Here is a 25,114-nt window from a genome sequence, read left to right on the forward strand (position 1 = left end):
GGCGGGCGGTCCCGGCCGCTCCCGCGCTCCCATTGGCGCCGGGCGCCAGTTCCGCCACGCTCTCCCCGGCTTCCGGCTGGCGGGGTGGGCAGGGAGCCGGTCGGGGCGCGGAGGAGGCCGGTGCCGCTGGTGCCCGTGGTGCCCGGGCCGCCCAGCATGGGATGCGCATGAGCCGCCGGTCTCTCTTCCCCACGGGCGGCGGCGCCTGGAGCCGGGGCGGCCGCAGGTGGGTGCGCGGGCCGGGCAGGTGCGGAGCGGGGCACAGCGAGGCCGCGGGGCCGAGCCGCGCTCCCTCCCGGGCGGGTCTGGGGCAGCGGCCCCCGCTGGAGGAGCCGGGCCAGGCCGGGCCGAGCGCCGCGCAGCGAGTTCCCGGGAGAAGCCGCGTCCAGGCTGAGGGCAGGTCCTGCCTTTGGCCTCGGGAGAGAGCAGTCACGAGTCCTCGTGTCACGGGCTTCCTCATTTCGGTGCCCGCGCACTGAACAGATTGCCCGCGGAGGTTGTGGAGTCTCCCTCGCTGGAGATGTTCCAGAACCGTCTGGACACAGTCCTGTGCCGTGTGCTCTAAAATGACCCTGCTTGAGCAGGGAAGGTGGACCAAGTGACCCACTGTGGTCCCTTCCAGCCTGACCCCTTCTGTGATTTCGGCGTTCCTGACCTGCTTTTGGTGCCCCGTGGCGAGCAGAGCCCCCGCTCAGCGCTGGGGCTGTGGCGGTGCTCTCTGCGGGGCTCTGGGGTGATCCTTAGGGTCAGTCATAGAGCTCTATATCCGCCTAAAGCCAGTGCTTGTTTAATGGAGAGTCTGCCTTCCACCAGTGACTGGAGCTTTACCAAAATCTGCGGCACGAGAAGCAGAGGGGGGTAAATTTGCACTGCTCTGTTTGGCTGGTGCCACCATTGACCGTTTCGTATGTGATTTAAGCATGAACCTGAAAGCCCAATCTTATGGATTATTGTTATTGTTGATGTTATTGTTGTTATTATTACTATACTTTTATTATCATCTTCATTATTGCCTGGTTGGATCTTACATCGGATGCCTTGCTTTCCTCCTTCCCTGGTGTAAACTGGGAAGAGAAAGAAAGGAAGAAACTATTCTGTGAAGTTGCAGTTCAGCATTATTAATGTTTTTCAGGTTTTCAGCTAAAGGAGTACTGGGAAGATCATTATAAAGATTAAGGCACTTGAACAAACAGAGCCTGACTAATCACAGTGGCTCTTCCCTGCAAGCTCTTTACACGAGAGCTGTGAAGATGATTGATTAGAGGCCTCATAAATAATTTTCTGCTGACTGGCTTCTCAGTGCAGTGCCATAACAAACAGTGGATTATGCCTGAAATTTACTCCAGTGTTCAGCCTGCTCGACTATGCTCGGGCAGCTAATTAATGTGCTCAGCAGCAAAACTTTTTGTGGTCTCAAGGCAAATTCAGAAAAGAGCCCCCAAATCAGCCCAGTGAATTGTCGTTGATGGCTATGCAAAAGATTCAGATTTAGTGTCTCTTGTGCACTGTGAGTTGTTTCTAGGCTTCAACTTCTCCTTTTTGCAGTCAGGACTGAGGAAGTGGCTAATCATTGACTCTGTGACCCTGAAGTGAGTTTGCAGGGGGCTGAAGCTAATCCTGTGTGAAGTTAATCCTCTGTTCTCTGTGGCATGTGTCCAGGATGTCACCACCTTGCCATACCTCTGCCTTGCTGCTGGTCTTTGTGGCCCTGGCTGTAGCAGGGGCCGAGCAGTCAGAAGAGAGGAGCTGTGATGTGGTTGGTGATGAGAGCAGTGAGTCACAGATGGAGAGAGCCCTGCTGAAGAAACTGGAGCCCCTGAGCCACATGAGGTACAGCACAACACCCTGCAGGCCTCAGGGCTGCACAGTGGGCCAAGGGGAAGGGAGGATTTGGGTCAGACTGCAGGATGGACTCCCCCTGTTAGTATGGTCTCTGATTGGCTTTCAGGTCTGAAGTTCCCACTGCTCTGAGTGTTCTTGGTAATCCAATGGGTTGTCTCTCCTTCCTCTCCCTGCTGCAGGTTTAACGTGACTGTGGAGAAAGGCAAAACAGAAAACTACGTCTACAATTTCAGGGTGTGCAGGGAGGTCGACAGCTCCTCGCACGACTTTGGTGGCGTGGTGCAAACAGATAGACAGACTGGAAAGACCACAGTGATAGGAAGAATCAATGAAACCCAGGTCTTCAATGGAAGTACGATTCCACTAATACTTTGCTTACTCAGTAGCTACCTTTCACCTCCTGATCTGGATTTGTAGCCTGTATTGTTTCTCTCCTGGCAGGTGACTGGATCATGCTGATTTATAAAGGAGGTGATTCATATGGCAGGCACTGCAGTGGTGAGAAGAGGCGAGCTGTGATAATGATTTCTTGCAAGCGGGGAGTTACAGCGGTGAGTGACACCTGGGGTGAGAGAGCAGCAGGAGGCTGCCAGACCAATGGTTGATTGTGAGCAGAGGGGTTTTGAAGGGACAATGAGCTGGCCAGACCAGTGTCTGGACAGATAAAGCTGTCTCCTGGTGAAGTTCAGTGTACGTGGGTGTGTTTTCACATGACTTCACTTTTCCCAAATTGCAGAGTTCATTCAGCATTATTTCCGAAGAGCGAGAAAAGGAGCAGGAATGTTTCTACCTCTTTGAAATGGACAGCAGTGTGGCTTGTCCAGCTGAGAATTCCCACCTCAGTGTTGGCTCCATTCTGCTGATCACGTGAGTCATTTGAAGAGCTGTTTGTGCCTGAGTCATAATCTCCAGTGCTATTTAGAAACTTAGCAAATGCTATAGTAAGACTAAATTACTGCAATATACTTTCCCACAGCCAGCATTAGATGTTACTGTTCTTCTGAGGTTTTTGGACAAAAGCTCTTGCTCAAGGCATGATGCAGGGCTGGTCTGTTCCCAGTAAACATTTCACTTCATAGCTTACAGACAGGTGCACTGAAACATGGGAGATTTGACTTCCTAAAATTGTATGATGGCTCTTTGCCAGAGCTGGGAACTCAGACCAGGAGTCTTGACTCATATTCTGTGTTTGTGCTTAGAGGCACTACTTCACATGATGCTGCTGAAAAATTTATACAAGCAGATTGATAACTTGGAGACCTTTTATGGTCTGGTTTCTCTTAACAGCTCTGTTCTTGAGTGGTGCTAGCATTGTTCCTAAATGCTAAAATGAGGCAGGTAGCTGGCTCAGAAGAGACTTTCTATAGGATTTTCTCTGCTGTGATTTTACTTTTTTTTTTCTTTTTTAATTCTGCCTTTTAGGTTTGTGTCACTAATTGCAGTCTACATCATTGGTGGGTTCCTCTACCAGCGCCTCATTGTGGGAGCAAAGGGCATGGAGCAGATTCCTCACTTTGCCTTCTGGCAAGATCTGGGCAATCTGGTGGCAGTGAGTAAAAATTCTTATGTATTCTCAGCCTGGCCCATGTTAGGAGAAAATGGCATTGACTCTGTGTTTTGGGTAGACCTACCAGCAGGGTGGAGTACCTTGAAGCAGAAGAAGGGGGTATCTTTTTCCTTTTTCTCAAATAGGCCATTTTTTAATCCTTGCTGAAACCAATTCCCTGCCTCTGTCCTGCAACTGCTACATAACAAACTAGAACATGTGCTCCTCAGGAGTTAACACTTTCCAGGTAGAAATATTCACCTGGGGATAGTAAAATGCTTACTTCTGACTAGGTGAAATCTTACCTTGGTCATTGTAGGCAGTATTATTTATCCTTCATACTTGCCTTGGTGTTGCTGCAGTTGCTGCATAACTGTCCAGAGCTTTTAAGACTGAGTAGGATGTTTTTATATCAAGTTTCGGGGAGGTGTTTCAGGTAGCACAGGGATAGGCATAATCCCTTAGCAAAAGAGAAATGGCAGGAGCTGCTCTGGATTGGATGCTGCGTCAAGTGCAAATAGTCTGATGCTGGTGCTGTGTCCTGTGCCCATAGGATGGCTGTGACTTTGTGTGCCGATCCAAGCCTCGGAACGCGCCAGCCGCGTACCGTGGCGTGGGGGATGACCAGCTGGGAGAGGAGTCAGAAGAACGGGATGACCACTTGCTGCCCATGTGATAGGCTTTCCACACCGAGCTCCCCATCTCCCCAGTGCTTCTTTAGCCAGGTGCCTCCCAGCCAGTTCTCCTTCTCTCACTTCTGATTTTCTTTACACTGTTTGCTTCCGCTGTCTCCGGTGTGTCAAGTCCCATGGATGGCTTTGGATGTGAACAGCACTGGTTCCTAATGGCATGTCTTATAAATATAATGCTGGCTTAGGTTTTAAAAGTGCAGCAGAGCTCAGGGGAGAAGTGTTGACAGTTGGGCAGAAAACAGCAATATGAGTGTTCAGCACTGAGCAGGAATGGGAGATGAATCACTAAGAAGAAAAAAGGGGCATGGAAGGGTACAGAAAGGGAAAAAAGCTATGAGTTAAAACAGCTGACACTGTTAAAGGGATATTTTGTGTCTTTTTTTTTTTTTTTTTTTCCTAGGGGTTTACAGTATCTTGTAAGACACTGGAATTATTTTTCTTTGAATGCATTTTCAACTTTTCTAGCTTCTGCGCTGTTATACAATTTCTGCCAGCATAACTGGCACAGAGTGCTCTATGCCAGACTCTGGGGGTGAAGGGGGTGAAGAGGCATTAGCACCTCTGCAATTTTTTGTTTCCCTAATGGCAGAGTGGTGTGTACTTCTCAACAGTTTCCTTCCACAGCTGTAAAAGGATCCATGCCATCCTCTCAGACTAGAGAGGGGCAATGCTAAAAAACCATAGGAGTTAAATGGAGTCTCATGACTTCAGTCAAAATATTGACTCAGTCTTCTCAATCGGTGAGAAGCAAAAGGAAAAGATGTGCTGCTAAGGAAAAGGAACATTTGCTGAAACTGAAAGTGACATCAAGACAAAATGAGACAGGTACCTGCCACTTGAGTTCTGACACAAGTTTCCTGAGGTGACTGCCCACACACCTCAGTCACTGTCAGCCTTGTGTTTTCACACTCCCCAGAAGTTCCTTGTTTTGCAGAGGGTTTTCCTAAGAAGCTGTCAGAATTTATTTTTGTATCAAAGGAACCGTGGAAGCCCAGGCTAAGAATGCTAACACATTGAGAACTGCATGAAGGACTCTTACACGGTCAGCTTTCATAAATCACTTTCCTCATAAGCACGGTGCAGGCCAGTCTTGAAACACTAGCCCTTTGCAGATGGTACTTAACATACTGCCACTGGCTGGGAGTGAGAAAGACCTCCTCTTTGGGCCCTGGTGAACAGCAGGTACACTTGAGCTGTAGAATTAATGGGAACCTTCAGGGACTTCGCACCTTGATTCTAAATTGCTTTTTATTTGAGAGGCTAGACTGAGCAATCCCATTCTACCCTGGACTGGCAGAGAACTGCCCTCAGTCTAGGGGGGCAGACTGTGAATGAGCAAGCCACTACTATGTTAACAGCAGAGTACTGACAAGGTTCATGTATTTTTAAGACACTGAGAGAAAAGGGGGTGGCCCTGCTTTCTTTCTGGGTTTGGAGTGGGCAAGCAATTCCTGCTTTCTCTGACTTTTGTTACAGTCTCAATCTTTCTCATAACATGGGAAAAATAGGAAGTCAGTAAGTCTGTTACTGTTCTCATGGTGGTGTCTAAGGTATTTTTTTTTTTTGTACAAAACAAAACTTTCAAAAATAAAGTGACCAAAAAACGTGGTGAAGTGTTGTGCTGATGTAGCAAGAGCATTTTTCTCACCCAAAAGTAAAGCATGCTTAGTGTGTGGTGCGTTGTGCCTGAACTCTTGCCACTTATGAACACCTTCTTGTTCATGGCTTTTGCTGCCACTTTGTTTCACTCCAGGTCTTCCCAGGCCTATGAGGGAAGGCTATCAACATCTTTCAAAACTGAAATGTTAGAGGCTCAGGTAGTTATGGATGGATGGATTATGCTCCATATTTTTCTGCAGCAATGACAGTCAAAAAAAAACTTCGTGATGAAGTTTGTACTTTCCAAACACTGGGAGGTTAAAAAGCAGCTAGACCTACAAAGCCTGATCAAGCATTTTTTTTTTATTAAGAACATTGAACATGAAATGAAGAAGTGAAGCCTTCCCATTTGACTGAAATAAAATCCAGTCCTCAGGAGTAGCTGGTAACAGTGGCAGGCTGCCTGCCTGCCTACCCTGCCCAGGGTCAAACTAAACAGGAGTTTTATCACACCCAGCCCACTAAGAATAAAATGGTTTAAGGGCAGCCTTCCTCTGCTCACTGCTGATTCTAACCTTCCCCTCCCCTGTCCCCAGACTACATCAGACCAAACTGTGGTACCAGGGTGCAAGCAAGCATGGGCAGCTTCCTTTGAGCCTATTTGCATTCACAAAGCCTCAGAAGTCTCACATGAACAAGGATGTCACAAAAGTGAGATTCAGCAGCACAGTTTAAACTTGGAAGGTGCTGACACATTTTACCCATCTACGAAGCACTTTCCTTCTTCCTTTTCTAACATGGGTCAATAAAGAGCCCATTTCAAAGATCTCTGATGTTTTCCTACCTATGCTATTAGGCTTTCTCCCATGCCACTACAGCTTTCCTGCAACAGTAGGTGTTTAACACAGAACAGTCTTATGTTTCACTCAAATATTTGTGTGAAACTTCTGAAAATAGAAAAGCCCAGATACATGGTTTATAACACCATCTTGCTTTCAGGTATTTGGCTCTAGAGGGCACTTACCTCTTCACAGTTTGTGCAACTCCTTCAGGTATTTTGCCTGTTTGAAGCAGAGGTGCTTGTGGAAGAGAACAAGTCTGCCCAGGTTTTCACCTTTGGCAATTTGGCTACAAAACACCACATTTGGTCCTTTAAAAAAAAAAAAACAAACCACCCAACCAAAGAATTCCTAACCAAACCTGGAGGGGCTGAGTAGGAGAAAATCAGCCCATAACTGAAAATTATGGGAAAATTAAGGGAAAATTCTACCCTTTAGAAATGAGAAGTCTTTGTAGGGTGTGTGTTTGGTTTCTTGTAACTGAGAAATACTTGTTTTACAACACCACCCCCCCCCACCCTAAAAAACAGCCTGAGGCAAGCAGTACAATCCTGCCAGCCTAATTTTTGTCCCATAAGCTCTCCTGAGGATAATGAAGACAGACACACAAAATGAAAAGAATACAAACTGGTAAGAAAACACACAAAACAAAACCCCAGCCCATTTCATGAAGAGCCTTGGTGCTTCTGGAGACTGCTTTGGATCTGTAAATTATGCTCTAGCACAATGGGAAGACAAACCCAGTGCTGCAAGGTTCCCTAATGTAAACAATCCCCTCCCTTTTGAGTTTCCCATCACTTTGTCATAAGTACTCAGGAAAAATCCTCTGACTGATTATGAGAGGAGCACCTGGAGTGAATAGCTGCCACAACACTTTAGCTTTACTGTCTCCTGTAGACATGCAGAGTGAAGACAAGACAGACAGCTCCTATTGCCACAGGCCTTCAAGTTTGGTATGCATGCTGGAATGGCTATTAAACCCAGTTCATGAGCAGCCTAGGTATTTTTAAATGTGGAAAAGCAGCAGCCCCTTTTGCCCAAATTCTTGTTTGTCACCTCTGTCACTTGCAATATTCTAGTTCCCCTTCATAAAAGCCCCAAGCACAGGTCTCCCAATGTCCATGTGGGGCCAGCTCTTCCTATGCCTTGAATTCTGGTAATGATATTCAAAGCTAAGATCTAGCAGACCTGCTGTGGCAAAAAGGGTTGAGGGCAGTTCCCTTTCAGAAGTCTTTTAAGACAGAAAGAGATCCCCTTAACATCTTTATGTGGTGTATAAAGGGGAGGCATATTCAAAATCAGGAAGAAGGAAAGTTGTTTAAAGGCCCCAGGTGGCAGTTTTCCTCAACCTTGTAGCACCAATAAGAGATCAAGAGATGGGCTTGTGCATGGCAGTTTCAATCAGTTAAATTCCTTCTCATTCTTCTTGAATGCAAGACCACAGGGGACTGTCCATTCTTCCCTGCTCCAGCAGGATGCTCCAAAACTGGCAGCTGCCCTGAGGTCAGAGCAAAACTGAGACCTCTGGCTTCAGAGTTCTTAGGTCTCCTTGAGGACATTGATCTTGGCACAGATCTTGAGAGCTGGTCCCAGCTTGATGTTCATGGCACTCATGAGATGTTCCTCCTTCAGAAGCAACAGGGCCTGACCATCAATTTCCTGTGACCGAAATTCCTCAGCAATTTCCTCGCACCCTGTGAAGCAAACAAGAAAAAGCAGTGAGCAACACATGTGCATTGGGCACTCCCCCCATGCCTACTCTTTGTACCTCTGGCAGGTACAGAAAAACAAGCTAGGAATCTAACCAACCCCTTTCCCCACTCTAGTCCACAGTCTCCTTGAGCACACAGTCTCCTTGAGAAATAAATCTTGAGAATTCACCTCTATGATCTACTCCAATTCAGAAACATGTTCAAAAGCAGTAGGCACCACTGACACCATTTTCCTTCCAGAAAGAGAGCCCAATCTCCCTATGCTACTGGATCACAGGAGTGGATCTTAACTTTACCTTGCAATGATGCAATGAACTCGTACACTTCCTCCACACTCCAACGACTAGGATTGCTGGACAGGAAGACTGGGTTGATGCCATGTAGATCTGGGGTAGGGGGGGCCATATTAGAGTTTGCCAGGTCCCTCTCTCCATGACTGGCCCTTACTGACAGGGGTCCTGGAGATGTAGGGGACAAAGCTTCATCATAGCTGGAGTTATCAGAGCCTCGACTTGAGTCTTCCTGGCCCTACAAGCCCATAGGAAAGAAAGAAAAGAAAATTCACAATTACAAGCTGAAAAACAAGACATTAGGAGTAGCAGAAGTTGTCCCAACAGTCTGGAACAACTGTCTCAGGCTGTTGGTCCAGGGGCAGCTGACCCAAGAGCTCCCTCTGTTCTTCACATCAGAACTGAGGCTCATTGATTCTTCTATGGCCCAATTCAAGTCATTCATGTGAAAGACTGCTAATCAAACAGGAAAAGTGGATTGTTTTCTGCGAAGGCTGTCAGTTGTTCTCACTCCCTGAGACCTTCCAGATGCACATGGGAGTGAACACAGTGCACAGAACAAGTACAAACATGAGTACACTTCCTTGCAGTCCATGAGGGATTAGAGCAGCTCCCTGTGCCTTGTGTAACAAGTGTGTCAGTGTGCCCTCGGCACATCCTGCATGACTGCATCCACTGTGACAACATGGGACAGCCAGCAGGGACAAATCCCACACAGACCTGGCCCTGAGAAGGTGTGTGTCCTTACCCTGTGGCGCTTGCCCTGGATCTTTGTTCGAGCGATTTCAGAGCTGCTGCGCCGTGATCCCCGTCGGCGCACACGGGCGTAGTTGGCTTCCTGGAATTCCTTCATCTTCTTTCTCTGCATCCGGAACTGATGGCTACAGCTGACATTGTACCTCAAGTAAGCAGAAGCAGAGCAGCAGTTAGAAAGCAGCAGCTATCTAAACCTACTACTTCTCCTTGCTCTAGATGGGGATAAGACTCCTCTTTACCATCAAGTTCTGTTCCTCCTCCTTCTAAGACTTCCCCTCGGAAGGAACCAGTCCAGACTTCTGACACAAGCAATATTTGAACACCAGAGTCTTGATCTAACCTCTGAAGGGTCAATTAAGTCATTCCCCTAAGGGAAAAAAGACTCATAACAAGCACTCTGCTATCAACAGGAGGCAGCAATGGCTAGTCTAACTTCTCCCCAGATTTTTCCCCAATGCTCCCTTGTGTCTTTGTCTAGTACCAATGCAGACAGCTACCAGTGTATTTAGTCAGTCAAATGCACGTTTCTCTGAAGAGAGGTTGTTTATAGCCCCAGAATTTCCCCCTTCCCACTTCATTTTCTGAGCAACCCAGAAATCCTGTTTATACTCAGCATCACATCCACCTCTCCAGACCCAGAAACATTTACAAATCATTTAGAGTGCTAAAGGATTGCTGTGGCCAGTACACACCACAGAGGGAGGATCAGATGTACCCAAAGGTGGTAAACTACTTGGAGAAGGGCCACACATGCCCAGTTCCAGCAAACATGTAGTCCGAGTTAAGAAATATTACATCTTGGTGTTATTACCTTTTAGCACAGGTCATGGAACAAAACCTCTTGGAGCCACGGAACTGCGTTGCTGGGGCATACTTCCCACAATATTCACACTTCAGCAAGTTTGCCTTCTTGTCAAGCTCTAGTGAGATACAGAGATACACCAGTTTGTAATCTGAACTGAAGCACATCACACACCCAATGATTCCCCCTTCCACTGCTCTTCTGAGCAGACAGATTCCAAGCACTATTTTCTACTGAATGTAGTATGTAGTTAGCTTGGGGAAGCCACTGGGAAAAGAGAAGCACAAGCTCCACTAATTAGGACCCTAGGATATCAAACAGCAGGGTTTTTTTCTCCTGGTCAGTACCACTTCATGAAACAAGCAAAAAATAGCATATTCCTCAATCCTACAAGGCTGTGAAACTGCATCACTGCACTCTCTGCTCTGTCCACACGTGCTTCACAGCCTACAGTCATTAAAGACAGGTACAGTTCAGAATATCCTGCTTACTACTGACACAGGATGTGTTTGATCATATTTACAACAACAACAAAAAAAAGCATTGTCAATCTTCTGGCACTCAAAAAAAAGTGAGATCTTAGTTCCATAGCTCCAGTCTCTAAGAAGCTGGCAGGAAGAGATACAAGTCTGTAATGCATTAAGTTAGTGATATAGAGCAGAAACTTTCAGTAACACTAGCTAGTCCTCCTGGTCCTGAAACTCACCCATGGAAGCACTATCCTCTCCCAGAGAATTGCTGGACAGGTTTTCATTCTGGCCAGAAAGAGCCTCTCCCTGCAGTGGTTTCTCAGATTCTTTCAGCAACTGAGAACAACTCACCTGGATAGGAAAAGAATGAGTTGGACCCACTAGTAAAGGATTCCCTGTGTTCACCTCCCTCTCTGCCAAGGTACATGCAACTCAAAATTCAACTCAGAAGAATCTCTCTGCCTAACAGGGAAGGAAAGATGCTGAAAGAAGTCATTACTGCTTCCCGATTCTGGCTTGGTTGTTCATTTAAAGTTCCCCATGCACTATCTGCCTGGAATAATATCCAACTCCAAGTAACTCCATTTCTCCTTATTTACTTCACTTGCTGCCTGTTCAAAATGCATCTTTCCCTCACAGAGAGGAGAGCCTCCTTACAATTCCTGCATTAATTATTGCTTTGGTGACTACTAGAGTAAGCAGTTGTTGCAACAGTTGTTTTGTTCCTTCAAATCCCTTCTCTTCAATGACACCTCTTAATGCCTTGCTTCACTCATGACACCTCCCTCCCTTCCTCTTTATTGTCTGTGTCTCAGGCTATAAATGCTGAACTGGAATATGGGGAAAGATGCTCCTACACAAAGATGGGATCCCACCACCCTCCCAAGAAAGTGCTATGCCTCCTTCCCCCACAACAAAAAAATCCCTACTGGAAAGGGCTCTGCTCCCTCCTGGATGACAAAGCCTTCAATGATGTGTGTGAGGATCTGGGGCTTGACAATGGCTTGAGGAGGTTTGGAGTCTCCCATCTGACGTGACACCAGTGCCAGGTTTGGGGTGGAGGCAGAGGTGGGGGTGGCTGAGGCTCCTTCACTTGATGTAGCATTTGGGGTTGCAATGGCAGCAGCATCAGAATTATCTGGAAAGTTACCAGCACAGGAGTCAGATACCTTTGCTCCAGCTACTTCAAGTCATTAGCACACACGAGCAGAGCTGTCCTTTGTACCTTACCTCCAAGGCCACTCTTCTCCTCCACGTTTTTGGGGCTGTCTGTTACGGGAGAGGACCTGGCAGGCAGGAGTGCAGTGACACTGGGTGGCTCCTCCTTCTCCTCCTCTGACTCTGCCTTGCGCTTTACTGCCAAGGTCTGAGATTTGCTCTGCATGAATAAAGAGGAACAAGTAAGAGATAGAAAAGCTCCAAAGCAAAGAACAAGGCAGAAAAAAAAAAAAAAAGGAAGAAAAAAAAAAAAAGGAGAGAAAAAAGCATCCTGCTCCACTATACTTGATTTCCAGCCTGGTTTCTTCTGGAGATGGCTCTAGCTCCCTCAGTACATACCTCTACTTGGGAGCATTTGCTTAGCAAGGAACAAAGCCTGAGAAGACTCACTGCCATGCCACTGACTAGGATCTGGGTTCCCAAGTCATGTTGATACACTGGTATAAGATCAAGACACTGTGTCAATGTCAAGGGATTATTGCAGGAAGAAACGGAATGGCATTCATCCAGCAGTTTTCGAACAGGTTTTTGGATAAAACAGATCAGCTTCAATGGAGAGTCAAAAGAGTAGGGGGACACACATTCACCAGAACTGTCCCCCTGTCTAAAAATCAAGACAAATCTTGTGACATCTTCCTAAAGAAGCAGTCAGAGATTAGAAAGTCTCAGCAACTGGCTAAGGAGGTGTTCAAGACAAGATTGGATGGTGCAACCTAGTCTACTGAAAGGTGCCCCAGTCCACAGCAGGAGTGTTGGAATTATATGATCTTTAGGGTTCTTTTTAACTCCAATTACTGATGATTCCATGATCTGAGCTGGCAAAGTGCTGTTGTCTCAGGGATTTAGATAGGCCCTAGCTAGACAATTCACAAATGCATAGACAAGGCCTATGGAATTCGAGTTTTCCTTTGCATAGCCTGTTGCTAGGGGATCCTCTGAGGTCTAGAATCAGTGGCTGGTACCACACACCAAGGGATCTGTAACCCAGAAATATCCACACTGGAGCAGGTAATGAACAACTGCGGCCTGTGGGAAAGACCCACACTGGAGAAGGATTTTATGAAAGACTGTATCCTTTGTGAAGGACATCCCATGGGAGGGATTCCTCCATGCTAAAGCAAGGGAAAACCATGAGGGAGAGACAAAACCTTATGAGCTGACCACAAATCCCATTTCTTGTCCTCCTGAATCATTCAGGGGAAGTAGGCAGAAGAGTCAGGAGTGAAATTGGGCCTGTGAAGAAGGGGGGAGGTGTTTTTTGCATTTGTTCTTATTTCCAATTATCCTATACTTAATTGGCTGTAAAATAAATAATTTCCATAAGCTGAGTTTGTTTTGCCCATGATGGTAATTGGCAAGTGATCTCCACATCCTCATCTCAACCCACAAGCTTTTCACTGTATTTTTCTCCTCTGTTGTGTTGTGAAGGGGAGGTGATAGAGCAGCAACTTGGTGGTCATCCAACAGCCAGCCAAGGTCAACCAAACCCCACTGTTAAATGGGATACTCAGTATGTGATGTGGACACCCATCCATCTAGGGCAGGCTCTGAGCCTCACCTATTAACTTCATGCAAGCCCTTGAATGATAATGTGGAAGAGAAACGCTTGTAGTCAGTAACCCCAGGGGTTGGACGGACTGGAATTAGTGTTTTTGAGAGTAAAAAAGCCTCCACATCCCTTTCCCCAAACCCCTTACCCATCCCATCCCACTGACCTGGGCCTGGACTGCGATTGGTGTCCTAGGAATGAACAAAGAGAATCCATATGCTATTCTCCTTCTCAATGGTATCACTTACTGGCAACTGGACAGACTGCATGTAGAATGCTGCTGGCATCTGAGCCACAACTGGAGAGGAAGCTGGGCTCTTCACCATGTGGGCTGTGCCTTGAACTTGTGCCAAATTCACCCCTGTGGTGAGAGGGGGAGCGTCCTGTGAGGATGCTGGAGCTGAAGATGATGATGGGGAAGCAGCATGGGTTTGGGAAACAGGCTGGACTACAGCTGGCATTCCCCGGGACGTTGGCACTGCTGCAGCAATCTGAGCCAAGCCCAGTGCCTGGGCTTGGCCTGAGCCCTGCTGCCGAGTGCCCACGACCTGCACTGGGATGTGTGGTGGAGGCTGCTGCGTTGCTGACATTTTGGCAGGCCCAAGCTGAGGGGGTTTGATGGGGGTGACCAAAGATTTTGACTGAATAGGAACAGGTGATTTGGTGGCTGGCTGGCACGGACTGTCCTGCTGGAGCTGTAAATGCTGTGGCTGGGACTGCAACATAGGTTGCACCACAAGGGTTTGTGCCTGCTGCTGGTTTTGTGGGGGAGCCTGCTGCTGTGGAGACTGAGCTTGCTGCTGCTGCTGCTGGGTCAGAGATGCTGCTTGCTGCTGTTGCTGCTGTTGAGCCAGTTGCAGATGGGTGGCTGTGTGGAGGAGCTGGGACTGGCGGTGCTGGAACTGCTGCTGGTGATGAATGGCTATCTGCTGCTGGATCACCACCTGCTTCTGAAGATGGATCTGCTGCTGCTGTTGGATCAGTGAGTGTGGCTGGATCTGCGTATACGTTGCTATGCAAAAACAGAATAAGAAAAAACAGAGCACAAAAGTTAGCAACAGTGCAGCTGGGAACAACAACAAAAATAAGGCAGCTACTGCACTGCTTTTGCTTGAGACATTAAATTCCAAAATGACTGACAGCTTTCTTGCAGAGGACATGAGGGATTAAATTAACTTCTTGCACTAATAGAAAGGGATAAAACCCCTTGAGACAAGTCTCTGGGAGGACAGAAGCCGGGAGATGTGTCAGAAAACCTTTTATCACCAGGCTTCCAAATGTCATTCTTGTGAAAGCCTAATGACTTTGAAGAGAAAAAAAACAGATGAGTGCTTACCTGAGCTGATCAGCGTCTGGCTGGGTGCTGGTGTAGCGGTCCTGGTGAGGTTCATGCCCACCGTTTGCTGCCCACCACTGTCTGTGTCACCCTTCTTTGCCGCCGCATTCTCCGTCTCTGTCTGGCTGCCCTGGCTGACAGTCACGGCCTGGGCAGCCGCCACGGGCAGCGGCTGAACCACCCCGGTGCCTTTCCTCTGGCAGCTGCCAGCGGCACCTGCCGAGGCGCTCTGGCTCAGTCCCATGGAGGGCTGGCTGCCACCAGTGGCCACCACACCCCCGGAGACACCATTGCTGCCCGCTGCTCCCTGGCTCAGGTTGAGGGACTGTCCCGCCCCACCGGAGGACGCCTGGGCCACTGCCACAGCCTGGCCCGTGGTGGCCGCCTGCGGTAAGCCCGAGGCCTGGGAGCTTCCTGGCAGGGCTGTCTTCTGAGCAGAGCCTTGGAGCTGGGCGTTGGTGGCAGAGGTCTGCTGGCTCCTCACAGCCAAGTTCTGCACCTAGAGACACACACATCAAACACAATCCATTCACTTCACACACTGTGCTTGCCAGGAGGGTGACAGAGTACACGTAAGCGACACGCTCTGGCTGGGATGCCGGCTGGGCTGGTGCCTCAGGTCTCGTGTGAGGAGCTGCTCACACTGCAGGGCAAAACTCAGCACGGCCCTCCCCAGGAAGCACATTATCCTGAACTTTTTCCTGTCCGGTCTCTGGTGGAAATTAAAGATCCCACGGCACTTTGTGAACAGGATCTGGGGATAGTCTTTCTCCAGGGTATGGAACAGACTCCAGACCTCCTGCCTGCCATACCCTGGCATTGGTAGGACTCAGTTCAGCACAGCTCTAGAAGCACTGAGATACCCCTTTAAAGACCTGTCATTCATTTTTAATTTTTGTGCCACCTGCCACACCCAGGCACACAGATCTACTCATGGCCCACACCCCTTTCGATTTCACCAGATCCTCTGCATTTTGGTGCCACCTTCCTCTGTATTTACTCCTCCTCCAAATGTCATGCTATCGCTAAAGTTTGATCACAGCTGACTTTTCTTCAAAAAAATTGCTTCAGACAAGTCTTTTGCATCTTTACAACAATGAACTACCTGGATGAAGGAATACTACCTCTGGCAAAAACTCTTAATTGCAGAGCGACTGAAAACTGTACATAGAATTCAAGAGCTCTTTTCACACAACCACAACCAAGAAACTGCAAAGGTGGGATTGATCCAACTTTTGCTCACCTCATAAATTTTAAGCAGAAATGAATCTCATCTCTGGAAGCAAAAAGCAAACACGGTGGCAAAATTTCCCGCCTGCACAGGGACACAGGCTGGGGATAAAACAGCCCTAATCTACTACACAGGGACAGCTTGAGACAAAGAGCAGAGTGTGGTGTGGCAGAAGCAGAGGAAAGGGAGGACTCTGGGAGGGAGGTCACTGACCTGGTCTGTGTCTGCATGGACCCCAGGAGACTGAGTGGGTGGTACCTCCTGCTGGACAGCAGCCACAGCCCCGTTGGGCATCAGGATGAGCTGGGAGGCGAGAGGCACATTGCGGCCCAAGGTCCGGTTCACCTGCAACAGGTTCCCCAGCTGCGGCTGTTGAGGATGAGGTGATGTGGAATGGAAGGAATGGAGGCAGGAGAGAGAAAGGAAGACAAAAAAACCCACTAGCAAACAGATTATAAAGGAACACTAGGCTGCATTGTCACACATTACAAAACCACCAGCCCTCCCTGCACTGTAACACTGAACATAAGCCTCGAAAGCAGAAAACTAGGAACAGTTTCCTTATGGAAACAAGCCCTCTTCTATCAAAACATAGGCCTGGGCTAACTCCTACAGACTGCCCAAGGCTGTTTATCTAGAACTGGTTGAACAACAGTGATAAAAAACATACATCCAACATTAGTGCTGCTTGAAATGAAGGGGATTAAAATCTGCATCTGAAGTCAAATGAAAAACAGAAAATATTTTGCAAGTAGGTAACCAAACCCCAGACTAACGCCACAGTCAAGCCTAATGCTTTCTACGTAGCTGCACTTCGAAGCAATTAAAAGGATGACATTTGTTCACATTGATTTATTTGTCTAGGCTTGCTTGAATTCTGACTTACATCCCTGAGCTCAGCAAGCAGTAGAAGAGTAATTTACCATGTATCTGTTCCAGCAATGAACTAGAAGAGTAGTTTATTTCTGTGAGCTACATTCATGTCTAGGACATATATTTCACATTTACACTCCAGTGAGAAGTGCTATGGAACCTTTAACATCTATGCAGAGCAGAGACACACACAGTTAACATTCTCACCTGAGCCACACAATACAAAGCTCATCTATCTCAAAGGCTGAGCCCAGAATCAAACTTGTCGTTTCAGGGATGAGAGCTTCCCCATGCAACATCCTTAAAGCTAGCTTAGTCCATAAGTGTTGGTAATCCCAAGCACTGAAACTCTGCATTGGTTGGTAATGCAGCCAATTAGCAGCCTGGTAATTGGCTCATTGCTCATGCTCAGGACACATCTCTTACCCGAAGGTACATCTGTGCCTGGGACTGGTTGAGAGGTGGTGAGGTGGTATTCCCCAGGAGCACAGACTGGGTCAGCGTTGTGGCGCTCGGGGAACTCACGCTCTGGGACCGACTGATCAACTGAGCAGCTGAGGTGGTGGCAAGGTTGATCTTAGAAGAGAAAAAAAAAGCTTCAAATCACGCATGAAAAGATGGAGGCCAAGAAATAAGTCCAAATATGCTAAGCGGGGTACAGTCAGAACAGACATTTTACTGTTTTTTCCTGTATCCCACAGGGGACCAAGAAGAAAGTTCTTGTCTTAGAGGGCTTGTCCTACAGGCTACACAATCTAAATTAACCAAAGCCCTGGATACTGACCTCATTTGTATGCTGAGCTTGAGAATCACTGTTAGCATGCAACTGCAATAAGAGATCCAAAAAAATATATCATTTTCCCCAGCCTCTCAAGTAAAGGTACAACCCACAAAACCTTCCCTACCAACTCATTTACTCTCTGCGCAAATCCAAGCTCCTCAACACTCACTAAAAAAACAGACATCCTCTCATTCAACAAACTACTGCTCTGCCTAAGACAAAAGCTACTCAAGACTCCTCCTTCTTATAAGTCCTTATCCTTTTCTAATCCATGACAATGTATCCCCAAAGCCTCAGCAAACAGAGATCCATGTCTACCTTTCCAGCTGAGGCCTCTCCCACCCAAAAACCTTATCTGGTTTCCTCAAGCCCCACCAATAACAATAGCACCCCAAATCCTCAAAGTTGCCTGCATCTTGTTGATTGCCAGCATTTTTAGAATGCTGTGCGCATCCTAAAAGACAAGGAGGAGACAGAACAAGGCAGGGAGTGCAAGGGAGGCTTCAATATGTGTGTGAAGGAGCAGTTTTACTTACAGAAGCCTGGGTGGTGGTGGTCTGTTGTGAGGTGCTGGTGTTGGGGGAGCTGGCCTGTCTACTGGCTGCAATTGTAGCCTGCAAGAGAGATTGGCAGAGAAATGAGTGCCTGAAGAAACTTTTCGATCCAGCCCAATTATTTGGCTCTGTCAGAACACCTAGTCCCTTACCCCAGAGAGTATACCCTCCAGCCCTTCCACCCACGGGTACACAAGCTTCTCTTGCCCAGCTTATCATACTACACACACTGGAACTCTCACCCCAGTGCTGAAATCCACTGTTAACACCCAGACATTCCCTGCAATATTAGCAATTTGTTGGGCTAATTAGGCAGTTTAGTAGCAATGCAATGATAGCACTCCAAGTAAGAAAATTCAGATTAGAGAGCATATGGTTTGTGGAAGAACATAAATATTGATAGATTTATTTCCTCCTCTCTGATGCCATGGGAATTCCCCTGCATAAGTTAGTTAGTTCCATAACTAAGATTTGTGCAAAACTGATGGGAGGATTCTATTTCTTCTATACTATAAGACTACAGCAAGGGATTTTGAGAGCAATGACATCCTGGACTAACTGCCGAGGAGGTACAGCTACTGAGATATTGTTACACAAACAGAATGTATTCATGTCACATGCAATCCATTTTGAACTGATGATTAAGTTTAGTAGGTGAACAAAGTTGATAAAGAAAAAAAAAAAACACTCAACAATTGTACATCATAAAATATATATAGATTTATATTGATCCGTATATGTCTCAATTAGAGACAGCCTCCTGGTTGGACATGTTTACCCTCCTGTTGGTAAAAACATGGCTACTAAGTTCCAAGACAGGAATTTCAGAGGATGCTGCCTGAAATTTCATGCAAACACAAACATTCATTCTCAGAGAAGTAACAACCCACTGTTCCTTTAATACAGTTTTTAAACACTACTGCATCCACTGCTGATTTAACCACCCATCTTTTATTTAAAGAAGGTGCAGGGGGTGATCATAGGCCTCTGAAGTGCAAGTTGCTTGATGGAGATGCCAAATTTTATCTTCCCCTGTTCTGTACCCAAAAAAAGAAATTAATCTTTGCTTCAGGCTTCCACTTGACTGGCTATTTGTATTAACTCTAAACAATGTGTTTAGGGACTCATTGTCTCATCAGAGATCAGGATGGCTTGGTGCACAAGGCAGTGTATAAATTATAAACAGAACCTCTGGATCTTCCCCAGAGAATGTTCCAACTCCTCTCCTTCTGCCTCTTGGCAACTCACCTGCTGGACAGCAGCCAGGCTGTGAAGTTGGGCACTGTTAAACTGCTGCTGGAGCATAAACTGATGGAAGTACTGGGCTGCATTGGGCTGTCTCTGGAGTGCCTGCAGGGCCTAGATAAAGAAGAAAACTCAATTGTCAAAAATTGCATGCCGTTAAAACGTGATTGAAGAGAGCAATGAAGAAGTTAGTAACAGCTATGAGAACATCCCTAGACCACAAGAAAAAAGCAGGCACTAGATTAGCACATCCAAATACGTAGTATAATTAGAAATCTGGTAACACACTGAATCACAAGTGTATTCCAGTGTGAATCACACTTGCAAGACTTTAATAAACTTCAAGAATCTGTGGATGTGCATGCTCACACAGGCAGACAAGTGTTCCTGTGTAGCTTGTGTATGGAGGGCATAGAACTGAGATGGCAAACTGATTTTCTCTAAAACAGCAGGCTAAAACCAATCTCTTGGATCACAGTACAGATTAAATCTAGGAGGCTGGACACCGAAGGAGTAACCTATAAAACATGAAGCCTCAGGCCACAAGAACTAAACATCAGGCCTAGCGTAAGAATTTCTAAATCCAAAAAGATGAGAGTGCTCTGAGCACGGTCCCACCTTGACACCCAACAATGCAGAGGAACACTAAAGGGTTCACCACCACCCTTCAGTGATGCCCTGCCATCCCAGAGCATAGCCGTGTCTCACCTGTACTGCCTGTCGCTCGTAGAGAGACATCTGTGAGATCTGAGGACGGGTGCTTCCTCCAGAACTGGAGCTCCCGCTGGTGGAGTTGGAGTTCTGCTCACTTTCGGTCTCCATGGCGACAGGATCCCAGGAGCTCAGGCTGAGATGGACTCCAGATCTACATTGAAAGAATTGGAAACTAAGTCAGGCTACCAAAAGAACCAAACTGTATTTCACTACATTACACAGCTCTTGTACTAGAATATCTCAATATCAGGATCCCTGCACAGCTCTGATACACTGCAGAGACCAGGGAAGCCAGGATTCTAAAATCACCCAGAAATCATACTCACACTTTAAATCTTTTATTACCACCATCAGAAACGTAATGCACATATTCTCATATTTTTATTGCCATGCTATAGTTGCAAGCTACAGTATCTTGAGCTCTTAAAAAGGCAGTGGAGTGAAGGAGCAGCTGCAGCTCATCGAAACAATTCTGGTTTGTTTGAACCTGACTGCCTCTCCTTTCAAGAGAGACTAGCAAACTGAGGCAAACTGCCCTGTGCTTCCAGTCCTCCAATGCACTTTGGCAATTTCTGATCCTCTCTTCCTCCAGCCCTTCAGCTCCAATGTCCTACTGATACCAGCTCAGACCCTCTTCCTCCCAGCTTAGCCCCCAGCCCTCAACTCTTTCTTCTTCTGATCACACAAACTTTCCAGCTACTTGTTGCTCCCAACAGATCTTAACTTGAATATTAGATTAGAAGCTGGTATCTGTGGTGGCAAGTTTCTTTCAGGAGGAACAGAGTCAGAAGCAGAGTGGATGAAGTGTTTGTTCACTGGTAACACTTGTGAGGCAAAAGCTGCTGAAGAGGTTGTGCAGAACCATCGAGATCTTCCAGCAGCAGAAATGTGAGTTGCAGTGAATTGCAGGACTGAGAAAGGACTGAAGAAGGCTTTCAACAGCCAGGAGGAAGAAAAGTGAAACTGAAGAGAGTGCTTAGCAGAAGAGTAGCACATTGAGATGATCAGGGAGTTTCCCGCAGCAAGAAACATGAGCTACACAGGGAGTGGCAGCAGGAGGGGCTAGAGTCAGAAAAGGGAGCAAAAAGTTGATTATTCAACAGAACTCCACTGGAAAAAAAAAAAATAAAACCAACCTGACTTTTTAGAGGGTTAAAACTCCATGCAAGATTTTAAAAAATATATATTTCTGGTAAGTCTTATTGTCACCGACAGCCTATTTATTTCCAAAGTACTGGCTGGTTCCTCTGTAGCATATCTGAGACCCCTGTAAATGAGCTTCCAAGAGCCAGAGCACTAGCACAGGCCCTTTATCCAGCCCTTTTTAAATCCAGAGATTCTGAGCTTTACAACCTTCACCAAACGCTTTCCTGGTGTATAAGCAAACAGACCAGTGCAGCAGAAAAGGAGGTGCAACAATAGTCTCAGCCAACTTTTTTAATTCTGAAATGGTGTTAAGGGCAGCAGATAACTTAAAAGTAGGGCAACAGCATTAACACTGCAGAGGATGGGTGGCTAAATCAAGGAACTGCTGCTTTAAACCTGCTCCTCAAAATCAGGAAAATTCTTTAACTGGCAAGCAGAGTGCTGCTGCTCCAGTCTGGTCTTCCAAACACACCTTCTTCACCTCTGCCCTCAAGCCCTGCCCAGGCATCTCCCTGCTGACCCAAAACTGGCATCCTGCGCTGCAGTGGCCACCTTCTCCTCAAGTGTGACACACCTCCTCTTAACTGGCCATTACTGTCTTTAGGCACAACCCTATTTCAGCTAGAAACACCTGGTCAATAAACCTACCTAGAATATAAAAACTCTTGGGGAAGCAATTGCCTTAAAGATCTTCCCCAGAGGGGAAAAATTAAATGAAGCCTGAAAATAAACACTGCAAAGGGAGAGAATACAGACTTTTTGAAAGAATGAGACTGTGGTGGATAAATAAAGTCCTTTGAGTGGGGTTAAAATGCACATGAAGCTACACACATTACACCAACTTCTCTAGTAGCTCAGATGCCAGTAGGAGACAATTTATGTTCCCTTGCCCACCCTCAACTTCCCAAGCAGATCCTCCTCATTGACCTTGCTTCTGGTGCTCATTAGATCAACTTGCTAACTGCAGAAAAGGTGCCCTAAAACTCGGTTTTCTGCCAGATCACTGAGTTGAATTACCTTACTTGTGATGCCACAAGTGCCCATGAGAGAGAAAAGGATGTAACTAATGTTCACCTTAGCTACAGCAAATACCCTTATCCTCAACAACTTCACCAGGAGGAACCAGGCTTCTGCCTTGGTGCTCTGCTCCACAGCCAATCTGTGTTTTCTCAGTAAGCAGCACCACCAATCCCTAAGATTTCCAGCATTTTTGAGAGATCCATATTGATCTATATCTTATTAAAATCAGGTCCTAGTGTAAACAGAATCTTACTGAAATACCTCTGGCATGAGGCATAGAAAACTTTTGGTCTCTGCATAGGCAGAAGGCCTTTTGGAGATGTGGATAGAGAAGCATCCCTCCCTTTGCAGAAGGGCAATAAGAACTTAAAGTCACTCACAGCAAGGAGAGTTATCCAGCAAACCCTTTCCAAACACAAAAGTGAAAAGGCACAGCCTTTCCCCAAGCAAGTTCATCTAAGGATGCAGCTCCATGTTAGTGTAATCCGATCCACACACAGGCCATTTCCACACAAAACAGGAGAATTGCACCCTCACCCCTCCTCCAACTGCATCTCCGAGCACCTTACTCTTACAAAAAACCAGTGATCACTGGGCTGTCACATCACTCGACTCAGCTGCTCCAGGAGATGGATAACCTACTAAAAATTATTAAGCCACGGATTTTCCAAACAAACAAACAAAAAAACCACCAACTCACAGTTATACTGTGGCCATTACTTGAAATTAACCTTTGAACAACAGCTAGAACTGCACCCCTAGAAGGCAGACACAGAAGGACATAAAAGCTTTTTAGCACCATGGCGGGAATGACCACATAGCATAGGGAAAGGATGGGAAGGAGAAGGGAGAAAACTGGCTCCGGCAGCAGTGCAAGCATGAGACCAACATGGGCCCCTCCAGAACCTCACCCACACTCGCTGATCTCAGCACACACCGAGAACACCACAGGTGGCCCATCTACAATTCCCTGACCTTTCTCAAGCACAAGGGCAGACAGAAGTCAAGGCAAACAATACTCTGAGCACAAGGTAGGAGGTAGAAAAGTTTTACTCGCTCACCCCATGCATTCCCCCGGGGACACGACTGCTGCCTGCAGAACATTTGCTAAGTGGTTTTATCACTTCATCCTTGAGAAACTAAGTTAGGAAACATGTAAGATTTGGGGGAGAAAAATGAGCACCCAGGAGTACAGCATACTCGCTGCTGCTACTATGTTTTTACTACAGTTTCCAAGGCACAGGAGCAGAGGTGCGGAGCTGGCGGGACACGCCGACTGCTCTGGGATGCTCTGGGATGCTCTGGGAGCAGCAGCGGGTGCCACACTCCATCACTGCAGGACCTTGGCACCACCTGGTCCCCACCCCTGTGCCCAGCCCGCCTTTCCCCGCCAAGCGCCTCGCCCGGCCGGCGGCGGGAGAGAGGGGCCAAGGAAGGATGGAAGGAGGGGAGGATGGAGGGGGACACCGCGGCACAGCAGCCCCCCAGGCCGCCGGCAACTCCGGCAGCAAAGTTCATCCGGCACGGCGAGGGGAGCCCGTGCCGTGCCGTGCCGTGCCCGCAGCCCCGCCGCGGCGGGAGGCGGGATGCGCCGCAGGATGCCCGGAGCCGGGCGGCGGCTGCAGGGGGAGCTGCCCGGGGCCGGCCCGGCCAGACAATGGCTGCTCCGCCGCCGCTGTCAACTTCCATCCCGCGCCGGCCCCGGGGAACTCTCCCCGCCGCGGCCGCCCGCGCCCCGGGCCCCGCCTCACCTGCAGCCGCCGCGGCTCTGCTCTGCCCTGCCCGGCTCTGCCCTGCTCGGCTCGGCTCTGCCCCGCTCCGCCCGCCCGCCGGACCCGCCGCCGCCGCCCCGGAGCCCCCGCGCCGCCGGAGCCGCCGCCGCCACGCCCCCCGCGCGCGGGCAGCCGGGCCCGGCCGAGCGGGCGGGGCGGGGCGGGCAGGGCCGGGCGGGGCGGGGCGGCAGCGCCGGTGTCCGGGCGGGCGGGGCCGGGGGCGGGACCGGCGGCGGCTCCGGAGGGGCCCCGGCCTGGAGGGGCCGCCCTGAGGGGGGCGGGACCCGCGCCCGCTCCGCCCGCCCCTCTCCCCGGATCCCTTTAAAAATCCCTTTTATTCCTTTTTTTGTTTGTTTGTTTTAGTATTTTTGTTCTTTTTTTTTTTTTTTTTTTTTTTTTTTTAAATCTCGGCCTGTGGGGGCTCCCCCGGCGCTCCGTCACTTCCTCCCTGGAGGCGCTTCCGGGCACGTGGTGCCTTCCCCGGGCGCCGCTTGCCCGTTGCCGGGAGACGGGAGCGGGAGCGCGGCGGGAACGGCGCCAGGCCCGGCCCTGCCCCGAGCGGGCCCTGAGGGGCGGCCCCGAGCCGGGCCCTGCCCTGCCCCGAGCGGGCCCTGCGGGGCGGCACCGGGCCACCGCCGTGCCCATCAGAGCCACAGCCCGGGCGGGTGCTCGGCGGGTGTCCCCCCTGCTGGGGCTCGCCTTAGCGTCCGTCCTCCTGCAGGCTGATCAGCCTTGTTAAACGCTGGTCGTTTTGTGTGTCACAGAATCAGTTCGGTTGGAAAAGACTTCCAAGATCATCGAGTCCAACGTGGTGACCGAACAGCGCCATGGCACTGAGTGCCACATCCAGTCTTTTCTTAAACACCTCCAGGAGCAGTGACTCCACCACCTCCCTGGGCAGCCCATACCAGAGTCTAATCACCCTTTCTATAAGAAATTCCTACTGTTATACACCCCATACCTCCCCTGACGACTCTGTCCTTTGATCCTTTTGCTGGTTGCCTGGGAGAAGAATAATTGTGGGTTGTAAACTGTTTGTGTTGGTACCTGCAACAAGCTCTGATGAACAAACAGGACAATAGCAGGAGGTTTCTTGCCTTCTACATGTGTGATGCACACGTGGAGGT

The 25,114-nt window shown here is 48.3% G+C and overlaps 2 protein-coding genes across 5 annotated transcripts; one reads left to right on the forward strand and one right to left on the reverse strand.

Moving 5' to 3' along the window:
- The first annotated feature begins 102 nt into the window (after nt 1-102).
- On the forward strand, nt 103-5,688 carry M6PR (mannose-6-phosphate receptor, cation dependent). The gene is made up of 7 exons (XM_083885011.1): nt 103-226; nt 1,660-1,830; nt 2,022-2,194; nt 2,284-2,393; nt 2,579-2,709; nt 3,265-3,391; nt 3,942-5,688. Exons 1-7 carry the CDS (start codon nt 162-164, stop codon nt 4,062-4,064), a joined length of 900 nt encoding a protein of 299 aa, XP_083741137.1. The 5' UTR covers nt 103-161; the 3' UTR covers nt 4,065-5,688.
- Nucleotides 5,689-6,059: 371 nt separating this feature from the next.
- On the reverse strand, nt 6,060-24,016 carry PHC1 (polyhomeotic homolog 1). Of its 4 annotated transcripts, none has more exons than XM_083885006.1 (16): nt 23,967-24,016; nt 20,044-20,200; nt 19,339-19,449; nt 18,073-18,150; nt 17,182-17,331; nt 16,096-16,251; nt 14,652-15,150; nt 13,564-14,327; nt 11,779-11,926; nt 11,478-11,686; nt 10,785-10,899; nt 10,088-10,196; nt 9,269-9,419; nt 8,527-8,758; nt 8,090-8,212; nt 6,060-8,011 (listed from the first exon to the last, which is right to left on the reverse strand). In XM_083885006.1, the coding sequence occupies exons 2-16, from the start codon at nt 20,155-20,157 to the stop codon at nt 7,920-7,922; spliced, it is 3,051 nt and encodes a 1,016-aa protein (XP_083741132.1). In that variant the 5' UTR covers nt 20,158-20,200; nt 23,967-24,016; the 3' UTR covers nt 6,060-7,919. The 4 variants fall into 4 exon arrangements, with proteins under 4 accessions (XP_083741132.1, XP_083741135.1, XP_083741134.1 ...); XM_083885009.1 differs by adding an exon at nt 17,540-17,581 and having other exon boundaries at nt 7,909-8,212; XM_083885008.1 differs by having other exon boundaries at nt 7,909-8,212; nt 14,652-15,144.
- Nucleotides 24,017-25,114: the final 1,098 nt, after the last annotated feature.

The sequence above is a fragment of the Zosterops lateralis genome, assembly GCF_965231275.1.
Source record: "Zosterops lateralis genome assembly, chromosome: 2".
NCBI lineage: Eukaryota > Metazoa > Chordata > Aves > Passeriformes > Zosteropidae > Zosterops > Zosterops lateralis.